The 15,828-nt window shown below is 40.6% G+C and overlaps 1 protein-coding gene across 2 annotated transcripts in view; it reads right to left on the minus strand.

Moving 5' to 3' along the window:
- Window positions 1-8,158: 8,158 nt before the first annotated feature.
- GALNT16 (polypeptide N-acetylgalactosaminyltransferase 16) overlaps window positions 8,159-15,828 on the minus strand; it is a 276,369-nt gene continuing 268,699 nt past the window's right edge. For both annotated transcript variants that reach the window (XM_030214387.1, XM_030214388.1), the window contains exon 15: window positions 8,159-9,088. In XM_030214387.1, the coding sequence (XP_030070247.1) occupies window positions 8,951-9,088 (138 nt within the window). In that variant the 3' untranslated portion in view covers window positions 8,159-8,950. The remainder of the gene's footprint in view (window positions 9,089-15,828) is intronic.

The following is a 15,828-nucleotide window of genomic DNA, read 5'->3' on the forward strand; positions in this document are numbered from 1 at the left end:
AAAAAACTCAAACATTGAAATTGCTGATCTGCTGTAAGTGATCTGTAACTTGTCATTAAAATTGTCTGTAGTACCTGAAGATTGGAGGGTTGCCAATGTAACACCGATTTTTTTAAAATAGTTCCAGGGGTGATCTGGGGAATTACAGACTAGTAAGCTTGAAGTCAGTGCCGAACAAAATAATGGAAACTATTATAAAAAGTTAAATTACGGAACACATAGACAAACATGGTTTAATGGGACAAAGTCAGCATGGATTCAACCAAGGGAAGTCTAGCCTCATCAATTTGCTTCATTTCTTTGAAGGTATGAATAAACTTGTGGATAAAGGTGAACTGGTTGATGTAGTATATCTAGATATCTAGATTTTCAGAAAGCTTTGAACAAATTCTCATGAAAGACTCCTGAGAAAATGAAGAGTTATGGGATAGGTGGTAATGATCTCTGTGGATTAGGAATTGTTTATTAGACAGACAGCAGAGGGTAGAATTAAATGACCATTTTTCTCAGTGGAGGAGGGTGAATAGTGAGGGGTCTGTACTGGGACTGGTGCTATTTAATGTATTTATAAATGATCTGGAGATCAGAATGAGAAGTGAGGTGATTAAATTTGCAGATGGCACAAAACTATTCAAGGTTGTTAAACACATGCAGACTGTGAAAAATTGCAGGAACACCTTCGGAAAGTGGAAGACTGGGCATCCAAATGGTAGATGAAATTTGATGTGGACAAATGCAAAGTGATGCCCATTGCAAGAATAATCCAAATCATAATTACCAGATGCTAGGGTCCACCTTGGCAGTCAGCACACAAGAAAAGGATCTAGGTGTCATGGTAGACCAATATGCTGAAATCTTCTACCCAGTGTGTGGTGGTGAACAAAAAAGGAAACAGGATGCTAGGAATTATTAGGAAAGGGATGGTAATTAAGACAAAAAAATATTATAATGCTTCTGTATTGCTACATGGTGTGACCTCACCTTGAGTATTGTATTCAGTTCTGGTTGCCATATCTCAAAAAAGGTTCAAAGTAGAGCAACCAAAATGATAAGAGGGGATGGAACTGCTCCTATATGAAGAAAGGCTAAAGTGGTTAGGGCTCTTCAGCTTGGAAAAGAGATTGCTGAGGGAGACATGATTGAGGTCTACAAGAGGAGTAGAACAGGTAAAAGTGAATCAATTTCAGAAAGTACAATGGCCAGGGACACTCAATGAAATCACATGGAAATACGTTTATGACAAATATAGAATGGGTAGAAGTGAATCGATTTTTCACGCTTTCAAAAAGTACAAAGACCAGGGGACACAATGAAATTACATGAAAATACTTTTAAAACAAATAGGAGGAAATATTTTTTCACTCAAAGAATAATTAAGCTCTGGAACTCATTGCCAGAGGATGTGGCAACAGCGGTTAGCGTATCTGGGTTTAAAAAAAGGTTTTGACAAGTTCCTGGAGAACTCTTGAGATAGACATGAGGAAGCCACTGTTTGCCATGGGATTGGTAACATGGAATCTTGCTACTATTTGGGTTTTGCTGGGTATTGTGACCTGGATTGGCCACTGCTGGAAGTAGGATATGGGCTAGATGGACCATTGGTCTGCCCCAGAATGGCCCTTCTTATGTTCTATAGATTCCAGGAAACAATGGTATTCACTGAAACAAAACAATCAAAGAAGCAAAAATACGTGTTTTCACATTGGGTTTAATTCCAGGACAATTCTACAGACAAGTTCTTCATGGACAGGCTGTGGCACATGCTTTGGTCAAAAAGAGAATATCGTGTTTACACATAACTCAGTTTGGCAAAAGTACATTTTATAATGAAAAGCAAAGGGCTCTTTCAAATCAAAATCTGAACATCAGCTGTTGCAACCATTTCAGTTGTGTTTGTAGTTCATTTTGTCAAGAGCCTTTTCACCAAAGTTTCTGCTAATAAAGAAAAGTAAAAGAATGCTTAATGGAGATCAACTGTTGATGGTATTGAACAGTTTGTAAGAAATGACAAATCTTGAGCAATGTCCACAAAATATATCCCAGCTTGAATTTTCACTATTTTTAAATCTGACAATAACTTAGCTTGATATTAAAATTCATTATTATAGTTTAAATGGAGTTGTACAACTCAATTATGTTTGACTTTTTAAAAGTGGTATAATAGGAATTTGTGTTTGACTGAAGAGGGTAGGCCTACCTAAATTCTTTGCTTGTGGCCGGACCCCCACGTTACCCACAACGGAAAGATATTCCAACATAAAGGGATCTTTCACTTGCTCATCTTCCAATGTGGTATATATCATTCAGTGTAAAAAATGTAACGAAGGATGCTATATTGGAGAAACAGGCCAGATGCTTAAGACAAGATTCAATTTACATAGACATCATATGAACAATACAGCCAGTAGGCCCCCACCCCGGTGGGACAGCACTTCACAGAACCAGGACACTGTACCAGTGATTTCACAGTGAGAATACTGAAAGGTAACTTTAAAACCATACAAGAACGTAAGACCTTTGAAGTCAGAATGATTGAATATTTTAACACCCAACAGAAAGGACTTAATAAGGACCTGGGGTTCCTGGCTCGTTATAAACCATAAAGCTGTATGTCTCTGTTGATCACCCCACCCCTCACCTATCCACACCCATCCTGTTAGAATATCAATGATATGCTTTGATGTCCCCATGCATACCTCCTACCCACCCCCATCCTCCCACCCTGTCAGACTGTCATAGTTAATGCTTGAATGTTTTCACTTATATACACTGTCAGCTAGCACATTTGCTTATTTCCGATTCTGAGGAAGAAGGGCAACCTTCGAAAGCTAATCAAGAATGTATTAAGTTATGTCCAATAAAAAGGTATCATCTATTTCTTTTCCATGTTTTATTTTGTTTGATTTCTATTGATTTGCTTGTGGCAGAAATTTTACGAAAGTCAGACATCAAGGGGTCCTTTTACTAAGGTGTGCTAACAGATTTAGTGTGCACTAAATAACATGCTCACAGGAATATAATGGGCATCTTGTCATTTAGGGGCAGTTTAACTAAGCTGCAGTAAAAAAAAAAAAAAGGCCCTGCCAGGGGCTGTTTTTACTGCAGCAGGTGAAAAGGCCAAAAAAAGACATGGCAATGCGGTAAGATTGCTCTTACCGCATGGCCATGTGGGGGGAGGGGGGAGCACTTACCACCACCCACTGAGGTGGCGGTAAGGGCTCTTGCAGTAACTCAGCAGTAACTGGGTTGTATTCGGCACTGCCTGATTACCAGTGTGCGGCACTACCCAATTACCGCCAGGTAATCCTCTGTGGAAATATTTTTTGAATATTTCCGCTAGTGCCGGAAATACCGTGAGCTGGTGATGGTGTGCCGGCAGTAGTTCTGGATTGGTGAGTGGTAAGCCTGCGGGCTTACCGCCACTTAGTAACAGGACCCCCAAGGGCAAAAACATATTGATCCTATGTTACTGTAAGTGTAAACCATTGTAGGACAGAGCCAAATGTCAACAGCTTAGCCCCAGTATCTTGACTGTAACCATTCTCTAGTGATTTAGCAATTGACTAAATCACAGTCAAACTGATCCCAGTTCAACAAGCAAGGTCAAAGTTCAAAAGTCAAATCTCCAGCAGAGTGAATGTTGGAAAACTTGGGCCAAGCAGATTAGATTCAGGTTGTATCAGGCCAGAGTCCACTGTGAATAACTGAATCAAAACAACTCCCCTGGTTCATCCATTCCTCATCCAAAGTATGCCAATAATGATAATAACCCATCTTAACAGTAACTCACTTAGATAACTTCCCCCCTTAATCTGTTTTGAAAAACATTCTCTTCCCTATAAATTATGTACAAAGTCATGAACATATCTATCAATTTCTGTAGAAAATAAAAATGCTATCAGAACTTTTCCAGAGAGCAAGGTTGTTGAGTAAGGGCTGAACTACAGTGAACAGACAGGACCTGGTTTAAATATTCAAGTCATCAAAGTAATATCTTCTGGTGACAGGTCAGGAGTGGTCACAGGTCTCACGGAGTTTGGAAAGAAAAAGGGTCTACTTTTTCCAGGCCCTCTGCGCATTTTCTGTTAATACATAAAAAACAGGTAATCAAAACCAAGAGATACACAATCATGGGAATGAAGGGGGGCCGCATTTTCTCCTTTACCATTCTTTGGAGCTTCAGCTGTACTTAACAAATATTTCGATAAATTCAAGGGCATATATACTGTGCTAAGAAACAACATATTTTCAATGAAAAGGAAATTCTAAAGAAGAGGCCATGTCAGGAGGCTCCAAGACTGAAAACAAGTATTATCAGAAAGTATTCATCACAGGAAAGGTAGTAGATGCATGGGAAGAGCCTTCTGGTAGAGGAAGTGGACCGAAGAACCATGAGAAATTCAAGAATAGGTGGGATATGCACAAGAGATCCTTAGTTTTTTACATTGTAAGAGGGAAGACAAGAGATCAATTGGGCCACTACAATGACCATAATTTTGGGCTGACTAGACAGGTCCTTATTTGGCTGGTATAGTGTATGTTTTTAATACTTTTTTCATCTAAGTTGTTCCTTAACTCTCCCATATGATAACAAGCATTGCATCCAGCTTATCCCCCTCACTCTTAATTGCTTTTTCCACAGCTTGCAAAGTGTGGGTGGTATTGTGTGTTGCTTAAAGCGGCATATGTGGGAGCCCATTTAATTAGAGTTGCAACTTTGAAAAAGTTCAAAAAAATGGCCAACTTCTTCACCACAGCCTATCTGATCTCTCTATCTTCTCTACAACCAAAGTCCGCTCCCCCCTCAAACTTCCCCCCATCACAATCTTCTCTCCCTAACAGACCTTTATTTCTTGAAGCAGAAGATAGCCAAGGCCTGACTTGAGATGGCAGCAGCTGCAGCAGTGATATGTTGTTGAAGGCGCATGGGCTGGGGGTTAAACTAACCAGCACTCTTCTACTCCGTCCCGCCCCCATAAAAGCCAGGAGAAGGTATGGCCAGTATGAGAACAGAACACACCAGAGGCTCAATCCCTAATCTGTGTGCCTCATAAAAATAAGAATAGCCATTTCTAGGCCAGAACAATGGTCCATCTTGGCTCACGCTTCCCAAATAGTAGTAAGATTCATGCTACTGATCCCAAGGACAAGCAGTGGCTTTTCTCCATGTCTATCTCAATAGCAGACTATGGACTTTTCCTCCAGGAACTTGTCCAAATCTTTTTTTTAAACCCAGATACACTAACCGCTGATACCACATCTTCTGGCAACGAGTTCCAGAGCTTAATTATTTGTTGAGTGAAAATATTTCCTCCTATTTGTTTTAAAAGTTATACCACTTTTAAAACTTTGGTGGCTACCATTGCAATCTAGCCTTACCACTGCTCCCTGCTTCAAGAAGGTATGGTCTGTGTAGGGGGGGCGGGGAAGGGACAGAGGAGTTATAGAGAAGAATATGCCCACAGAGAGAAGAGCAATGACTGTAAAGATTACATTCTGCAGGAATACTGGCACCTACATTGACTGTGCAAAAGCCCTTCAAAACACTGGCCTTTTTTCTTCAAAACCAGATAGACTGGGCAGAAAATGAGCTATTTGGCAACTCTACCCTCAGTTTTATTGCCAAAGTCTGCTATTTACTCACTAGGCTTCCATTTCATTTGTCTCCTTTTGACAGATATCCTGCTGTTGCAACTTAAAAAGGTTTAATTTCTTTGACCTTGAAGTTTTGAATTTAAAATCTCATGGAAACTGTACACTTGTTTGGGCAATGTTTGCTATGGACCATTCCTACAGTAGTATTTGCAGCACCTTCTTCTAATAAAACTGTGTTGAAAAAAATTATATCTTTAAGTTGGCTGGTGACTGTGAGGCAGTTGTCAAAACTATGCATATGGTTGCAATGTGCTTGGGTACTTTTCCTTATGCACTTTTCACTTGTACTTTCCCTCTAAAAATTGCCTCAGGAGAAAGTATTCACAGAGATTTTTGCCCTGTTGTCTTGCAGATAATTTTTCCCTGAAAAATGACACACTTGGTTCTGAAATTGCAAAACTGCATTTGTTTTTCCCTCCCCTGACCTAACCCTGCTTCCGAGTCTATGTTAGGCCCTTGGGTGAAAGTACATGAATTGATACCCACATGAACTTTTACCCAAGGAAAGGATGGTGATTCCCTTGGTAAACGTCTATTGAAACTTGCTGTCTTTAGACGTACAAATTTTCATGGGTCCTTTTACTAAGCTGTGGGGAAAAGGGGCCCTGCGGAAGCGGCAGAGCCTGTTTTTCCCTGCATGCCAGGGCCCGTTTTAATGCAGTGGGTAAAAAGCCCCTAAAAAATGGCCATGCAGTAAGATTACTCTTACTGCATGGTCATGTGTGTGTATGTGGGGGGGGGGGGGGGAGCACTTACTGCTGACCATCAAGGTGGTGGTAAGGGCTCCCGCGGTAACCAGGCAGTGCACAGCGATGCCCAATTATCGCCAGGTTAGCACCACGTTATAAAATACACCAGAAATGGCACATGCTCAAGGCAGAACTACCACCAGCGGCCGTATTGGGTCAGCGGTAGTTCCTGGTTAAAATATTATTTTAGAGAAAAAATATGTTTTCGGCCATACACCTTGTCCTCATTTGTGATTTAAAAATAAGACTTCTACGAAACAGCTAGATTTTCTTCTTCCATGCTCTCTAGTGGTTGTTTTGGAGATATAATCAAAAATGCAAAGCGCAATAGGAAGAAGAAACTGAAAATGTATTTAAATAATTTGCAATCCAATGGACAAATAACAGATAGACCAATTGTAAATTATGGACTGGATTTACTAACCTGTGCTAATGCATTAACATCTTTATTACACTGACACACTCTTGCTATTTTATGCACATTGGGGTCCTTTTACTAAGCTATGGTAAAAAGGGCCCTGCACTAGCAAAGGGGGCCATTTTTGCCATGCGCCGTGGCCCTTTTTACCGAAGTGGGTAAAAAAGGCTGAAAATAGCCATGGCCATGCAGTAAGACTGTGTAGCCATCTGTGTGTGTGTGTGTGGGAGCCCTTATCGCCACCCATTGTGGTGGCGGTAAGGGCTCCCATGCTAACCCGGCGGTAACCAGGTAGCGTGCGGTGCTGCTCAATTACTGCCAGGTTAGCGCCACACTAAAAAATAAGGGCTGATTTTCCATAGCACGGGAAATGGCATGTACTGGGGCTGGAACTACTGCCAGTGCCTGCGTTGGGCCAGCGGTAGTTCCAGATTAGCATGTGGTAAGCCCGCGTTGGTCTTACCACCGCTTTGTAAAAGGGCCCCATTATTTTTAAATAGAGACCACTGGCAATAATGGGGCCTGCATCAAATAATGCACATTAACCCACTAATTCTATAAGCATCACCAAAAATCGTGTGCACAATTTAATTGAATACCGAGCTATTTAGCGACAATAATTGGCTTTTTAACAAACAATTATTGGCACTAATTAGATTTAATTGAACTTTACACGCATATATTTAGGCACAGGATCCACATCTAAAATTTACATGCAATCTGAAAAAAGGGGCACAGAAATGGGAGGGTCATGGGCAAAATGGGGGAGTTCCTAAAATTAACACGCATTATAGAATAACGAGGATATGCGCCTAATGTAGGCAAGTACATTTGCAAATGGCTGCACCTAAAGTTAGGCATGACTCCCAGGCATAAGCTCTATTCTGTAAACCTTGCCTAACTTTAAGTGTGGCTTATAGAATAGTGCCATATATAGAATCTAGCTTTAAATGCCAATAACATGTGTTAATACGTTAACATAGGCTAGTAAATCTAGCCCTAAGATATCAAAGCTGGTTCTAAATACACTGTTCCAGGTTTGCATTCTGGAGTTTTATGGTTTGTGGCTAGGCTGCTTTATACCCCTCTACCCATTAGTTTTCCTCAGGTTTCAGCTTAAGAAGCCTGTGGTAATCCAACTTGCCACATTCAGCTGGAGTGTACAAATGCTAAGTTTCATTGTCAAGATCTGGTTGAATAACAGCATTAACACTTAAGGTTATGTTTACTAAGGTGTGTTAGCGTTTTTAGTGCACCTTTAAATTTAAGGCGTAATAAACGCTAACACACCTATACATTTCTATGGGTGCATTAGCATTTAACACGCATAAACCATTTACGTGCGTTAAAAACGCTAACATGACCATAGCACCGCTTAGTAAACAAAGGCATAAATCTGTACTGCATGTGCACTGCAAATAATACACAGTGCTCCAGTCATGACACACAAAATTCCATACAGCTTAGCAACTGTATTATCACTTTAGTTCTCCTGGCTTGTTGCAGGTTGATATGGATGGGCAGTCAAGCTTACGGGCTTTATCTACCATTATTTTCTAAGTATCTGGGAAGAATTAGGGTTATCACTGTATGACTAAACTGGAATGACTTCAGTACAGAATACTGAAAATCTAAACTTCGACATGACTTTCCTCCCATCCTCTTTATGCAGCGTAAGGGTTGTTTCCTCACAAAAAGACCACAAATAAGACAATGCACAAAGGAAGCAAAGAAAAATAAAAGTCATTAACAAAGAGTTCACATAACAGTTCTTTCAGTCTGAAAAAGTTAGTCCATGAAGTTGAAGGCCACATATGTTAAAATGAAGAAACAAAAGGGCAGCCTTATACTGCTCACTATTTCAGTCGGGAGTCATCCATTAGGCTCTACCCAGTTCCATGCACAATGAAAGTTGTCACATGATATGATGATGTCATCACTCATCGGAGTGAAGATAGGTCAATTTGCATGATACTGGCATGTGTTCGTAAAGGTTCTCTAACACTTCATTTTTAGCTGAAATGACTTGCTGATGATCACAATTAAAATGTCATGAGCAAGAAATGCATCTGTCTTCATCCCTCCCCTTCGTTCCCATAGTCTCATGCAGATGTAATGGAATGTGCCATCATGTGGCTTGCAATAGCTCCCACTGTTGACTGGGTAAATCTGGTTGGCATGGGTTCATCACAACTCTGGTCGATAGGTTGTCCAGGCAGAGACCACTGATGAGGTGCTGAACAAACTGTCCTTTCAACTTCCATTTCTAAGGAGGAAAGAAAAACAATGTCATAAGACTAACTGGTCTACCAGCTCTGGGATTTATATTTTGTTTCAATGTTTTATTGTATCCTCTCACTGGACTCAGCAAAACCAACAAGTATGAGGAACCAACCTCTCAATCTGATATCACTTGTCTCAGGAATTAAATTTGCAGTTTATTTATGCATTTGTTTATTAAATTTCTATTCTCTCTTTCAATAAATATCAAGATGGCTAACAACAAAACCTATGTCACCAGTGCCCAAAGTGGTATTCATAGCTGATTCTGCCAACACTTGGTCGCATAACAGAGCAGGAATAAAGCCTTGTATGCATTAGAACTGCCAAACCTGGTATATTTCGAATTCTGCCTGTTTGTGGAATGTGAGCTTCTACTTGTCCTCCATCATTAGGCACATATTTTTTATGATAACATACATATTTATATCACTGACAATAATGAAGTACAAGTTTCTATGTGTAGAAGCAGTCAGATTGTAAATAATTTTCTATCTTAATCTTTGATACAGAAGAGCAAACCATTTCCCACCATTGATCCATTACAGCGTTCTCTGCAATACAACAAACTTTTTGGATGTGTCACTGCAAAACAAACTTAGAAATGTTTTGGTGTGATATGGGGTACATAGCCAAATAGGTGGCATGTAAGCCTAGAAGTTTTCTTCTGAAATTAAACAACACATAACCAATTACTACACACTAAAAAAGGCATACATGATTAAATCACTTTCTCAGTTAGAGAATAACTCTATATTACAGTAAAGTAAGAGGCCTCACATACCCTCTACTAGCAGAAATTACTTACCATACACTCAAAGGGGTGCATAGGTTTATACTATTACCAGCCCTGACTTAGGACTAACCTATTCCTTGATAGGAAACATGATTAAAATAAGACTAAAGACAGACATAATAACTTTACTATATATATCTAAAAGTACAATAGAGTCCTGATTACTTGACCTTCCATTATCTGACATTCTGGATTAACCAGTGATTGGTACTGAGGCTCTGCCCTTTTCCTCCCCCGTCATACTGAGCACACAATGCTGGTCAGCCCTAAGCATGTGGCCTAAACAGAAACAACCTTCCCTCGAACCTCTCTTCCAGGTGCTTCAGTCTCCACCCACCCGTCCACCTGTAGGCCTCCCCAAGGCCTACCTTACAAGCCCTAATGTTCAGTAGTGGCAATACTTTCAAAATCACTGCTCTGACCTCTAGCAGCAGTCTCATGAGGTGGCAGCCATTTTGAAAGCTCCTGCCCCGAGTACATCTTGGGACCACCAGGGCTTGTAAGGTAGGCCCAGAGGGAGGAAGGCCATGGGTTGACATGGTAGGTGGATTGGCCCTTGGGGGGAGATGGTCCATGGGGAGGGTTGCTTTTGTTTGGGCTTCATGTTTAGGGCCAGCAAGCATGTGTGCTGAGTGTGGCAGGAGGGAAGGAGGTCCGGGGATGCTACTGTTTGGGGGGGAAGGGACGGAGATATACGTTGAATTTTGTGGCACTGGCAGAAGTGGGGAGAGGAGGGAAACACATTTGCATTTTAATATACAGTGGGGTCTATATTATCTGAATTTTCAGTTATCTGACAAGCTTTAGTCAGATAATTGAGACTCCACTATACAAACAATTATGATGGTCTAGGTACTGGAAAATCAAGATGTGAGCTGATTTCAGGTTTTTCAACTCACTTCTCATCAAATAGGTCACCCAAATGGCTGAACAGAGATCTGGTTTTAGTGACTATGAAACTGAAGGCTAGATTTACTAACGTGTAACATGATGCAGCAGAACACCACAATCTCCTCTCTATGTTCTGATAAGAATAAACTAGAGTTCCTGCTCATGACTGGGAAAAAATGGACAACACAAGAGTATAAGGGTCTAAGTGAGGTGGGGAGGCATCATCTCAAGGCTTTTGCTAGAGTAATGCCCAGTAAGCAGCAAACTCAAAAGGGGTGGGGGTGGGGTCTCCTCCATTACGTTTAGATGGAAACATAAAAAGTCTATCCTAACAACCTGAGGGTATGGACTATGCAGTAGTCCACATGAAAGGAGAAGAGGTGAAGAAACCTAGAGTAGTAGCCTCCATGGTGGCTCTCTAGACTCTCCAGTCAGGGACAGCCATTACCCCTAAGCCGGATAGGCTAATCAGGAGAAAATTTAATAAGGAAAAAAGGATCTAGGCTGGACAAGCAGCCATAAAAAGGATTCATGAACAGAGGATACTACAGACTCAGTACAGTCATGCCCCAGGGTCCAACTGCCTTGGGAGCTGTTTTTCTTCTGTGAGGTGGGTGGGACCAAAAAGGGGCACCCCCATCTCTGCCACTGTGAGATCCAATGTTGAGATGCATGAGACCAGACATTCCGGTGCATCCCAAATACCCAGACAGAGGGATTTGGAGATTTTTGCTAAAAGGAATTTCAAAATTTTACTTTTTTGGTAGAAGAGTATTTGGGAGAATTTGCTCTTAAGTGGAAAACAGAAAATACCATAACTGTGCCTCCCTATGTGAGAGGACTTCTTGAAATTATTTCCTAAAGTCCAGCACACTTAGCACATGGTAGTATTTAACTCGAGTACATCATTTGAGAAAAGTGAGTGTCTGTACAGAGTCCACTGATAAAGAGTCTGGGGTGCCTATCTTGGGACCCGGAAAAGAGGAGGAGTCCTCCTAAGAGGAGTTGGAGTGGAAAGTGACAGTTTTAGAGACTGACCAAATTAAGGACTGTCTGTTTTGAGAAACCTGTTGTGTTTTTCTTTTGATTACTTCTGATTTTGTGTGGTACCATATTTTATTTGGTGAATCACCAAAAAAAGACTCTGCGGTGTTTCTAAGCTTTTGCTGCTTATGTGTGTATTACCCAGCAAAATCCTTGAGATAACTGGGTATAGAATAGAGCCTAAGTGTTTGAATGTGGATATGCAAAAGGGGTGTAATGATGGGAAGGATATGGGGGGGGTCGCAGTGTTCCCTTACAATGTGCACAGTGTTATAAAAATAGTATGGATCTGCACCCAACTTGCACGCCTGGATTTACACATGGGTTTCAGTTGGTGTGACTCTCCCACACCCACAGTTGAACGCAGATCTTGGTGTTACACGCTATTCTATAAAGAACGCCCATCCCAGAATGCCCGTTATAGAATACCATCCAGCGCTGATTTTTTTTTTCAGCACCATTTTGAGCTCTGTTTACTAAATCCAGCTCTTAATACTTTCGTGTTTTCTCCATTTTTGATTCTTTTATTCCCCCCTCTGGGACTACCCATACCTGTCTGGAGGACAATTACGGTGTTATCAAATGTTAGTCCACATTAATGCACATTATTTACCAGGAGCCTTGTGATCATTAATGGGATTGATTTAGTACAGTGCACTAACTCATTAGCATGCACTAATCTGCATTAATAACACACATTATTCCCTATTTTATGCAATGGGACCTATTTATTAATAATGCGCTTTAATATAGTACTGCACTTTAATAAATCTAGCCTACATGGATAACCCACGTTAAATGCATGCTACTAATTGAGACCCTGAGGCATGTTTAAAAAGCGACGCTACTATGCAAAACCCATCCACCCTTTCTTGTGAACATTCATCCTGTCCTTTTTAAACTCAGATTCTGCACAGTGTATTGTTTTATGCCTAAACAGCTGAAACGGAAAGGATTCTTCTCAACTAGAGCCAATTAACTTTTCTGTGCAATTCCAGGGATTTATTTTCCATTCATTATGAGCCCATAGTCACAGGCACTTTAGATGAATCAGACATTTGACATTCTTCCTAAGCCAGCATTATTTAAAGTTATTCCCAGCCATTGATCATCACAGCTGACGAAAGGGCTCCTGGGAAATGAGAATAATTAACATCAAACAAGTATAGGGCAATGGAGAAAGGGACTGTCAGAATAAGAGAGAAAGTCAATTCAATAGACAGAAGCTGATTTTCAAAGGGCTTAGGCATTAGGATCCTAAATTGGCCCATTTGAAGACTGACGAGGGCTAGATGAATAAATTTTAGGCTTCTAGTTTCACTAGGCCCTAAATAAAGTGGGAGCTATGGGTGGGGCAGAAAGCTATGAGCTTCCTATTAATTTTTCAGCGTTAGGCGCTTAGCTTAGGCGCTCATTTTCAAAAGAGAAAAATTTCTCAAAAGTGGCACAAAGCGGCAGATGGACATTTTTCCTGCCAAAATGTCTAATTACAATTTTCAAAAAAAGGCAGAATTGGACTGTTTTTCATTGAGTGCATCCAAATAGCAAGGGGAGGCGTGGTTTTAGGTGGGCTTACAATCTGGATGTTTTTCTGCAATAATGGAACACAAAAAAAGGTCCAGGACAGAAAAGAATTATGTTTTTATCTAGACCTGTTTCAGTCATGATTAAGTCTGAAAAAGGTGCCCTAACTGACCAGCTAACCACTGGAAGAATGAAGGCATGACCTCCCTTAAGCCCCCAGTGGTCACTGACCCTTTCCCACTCCCTAAAGATATGATAGTGACAGTAGATATCAGGCTCTATGACAGTTCCAGCTATTATGGCCATTCCCAAGAAAGCAGCAAGAAAGTGGACAGCATAGCCTAGTGGTTATTGGCAGTGGACAAGGAACAAAGGGAACCAAATTCAAGTCTCACTTTAACTCTCTCTTTTCAGTACAAATATGTGAGGCCCTCCTGGAACACAGAAATACATCCTGTACCTAAATATATAAGTGACCTGCAAGACTGAGGGCTATTGTAGTTGTGGACCTTTAGGTACAGTAGATTTCTCTGTTCCTCGAGGCTCATCATAATATAGTATGAAGGGGTTTAGGTGGGTTTTATACCTGGGTTACGTCATGTAAAGTCCTCTTCACTGACCACTAGGCTGCCCCTCTAAACTGCTGGGATGTCTGTGTGGTCAGTTCACAAGAAATGCTGCCAGACAGACATCCCCATGGCTTGTTTTCCTACAATTTAAGAAATAAGAATAGCCATACTGGGTTAGACCAATGGTCCATTTAACCCAGTATCCTGCTTCAACAGTGGCCAATCCAGGTCACAAGTACCTGGCAGAAACCTAATTAGTAGAAACATTCCATGCTATCAATCCCAGGACAAACAGTGGCTTCCCCCATGTCCATGTCAATTACAGACTATGGACTTTTCCTCCAGAGAAGTTGTCCAAAACTTTATTTAAAACCAGATTGCTAACCGCTGTTTCCACATCCTCCAGCAGTGAGTTCCAGAGCTTAACTACTCTTTGAGTGAGAAAATATTTCCTCCTATTTGTTTTAAAAGTATTTCATGTAATTTCATTAAGTGTCCCCTGGTCTTTGTGCTTTATGAAAGAGTGAAATATTGATTCACTTCTACCCATTCTATGTCACTCAGGATTTTATAGGCCTCAATCATATCCTCCCTCAGCCATCTCTTTTCCAAGATGAAGAGCCCTATCCTCTTTAGCCTTTCCTCATATGGGAGCAGTTCCATCCCCTCTTATCATTTTGGTCGCTCTTCTTTGAACCTTTTCTAATTCTGCTATACCTTTTTTGAGATATGGCGACCAGAATTGAATACATTACTCAAGATGAGATCACATCATAGAGCAATAGAGGCACTATTCTTGGTCTTATTTTGCATCCCTTTCCTAATAATTCCTAACGTTCTGATTGCTTTTTTGGCCATTGCCACACACTAGGCAGAAGATTTCAGCATATTGTCTACAATGACACCTAGAACCTTTTCTTGAGTGCTGACTCCTAAGGTGGACCCTAGCATCAGGTATCTATGATTTGGATTATTCTTCCCAATGTGCATCACTTTGCATTTGTCCACATTAAATTTCATCTGCCATTTGGATGCCCAGTCTTCCACTTTCCTAAGGTCTTCCTGCAATCTTTCACAATCCGCATGTGTTTTGACATCTTTGAATAGTTTTGTGTCATCTGCAAACTTATTCACCTCACTCATCATTCCATTTTCCAGATCACTTATAAATATGTTAAATAGCACCAACCCAGTACAGATCCTTGTGGTACTCCACTATTCATCCTCCTCCATTGAGAAAAATTGCCATTTAACCCTACCCTCTGTTTTCTGTCCAATAACCAATTCCTAATCCATCGAAGGACATTGTTACCTATCCCATGACTTTCTCAAGATCAGAAGGATCGCCCAAATATTAAAAAGTAGAGAAAAAAAGACCTCAGTGAACAAAACGAGACACACCTATTCGTAAGGCAAGCCTTCAATATATAGGTGGCTCACAATAATAATCAGTCATAAAAAAACTTCACTTATATATGGATCAAAACAGCCCTTATGTAGCAATAACACTTACTGATACAGAATATAGGTTGAAAATTATATACAGTTCTCAGCTGCCCACATACATATTACTCCAAAGTACTTATCTTGGTATAATCTAGAAATATCGCTTCAGTCCCTACCAAGATATATATATGAATGTAACTATGAGCGAGAACTTACCCCAGTCTAAGCATTTACATTAATTCTATGGTGCGACCTCACCTTGAGTATTGCATTCACAATTCTGGTCACCATATCTCAAAAAAGATACAGCAGAATTAGAAAAGGGTCAAAGAAGAACGGCCAACATGATAAAGGGGATGGAACCCCTTTCATACGAGGAAAGGCTAAAAACATTACGGCTCTTCAGCTTAGAAAAGAGATGGCTGAGGAGAGATATGATTGAGGTCTACAAAATAT

Source organism: Microcaecilia unicolor, chromosome 9 (genome assembly GCF_901765095.1).
Source record: "Microcaecilia unicolor chromosome 9, aMicUni1.1, whole genome shotgun sequence".
Lineage (NCBI taxonomy): Eukaryota > Metazoa > Chordata > Amphibia > Gymnophiona > Siphonopidae > Microcaecilia > Microcaecilia unicolor.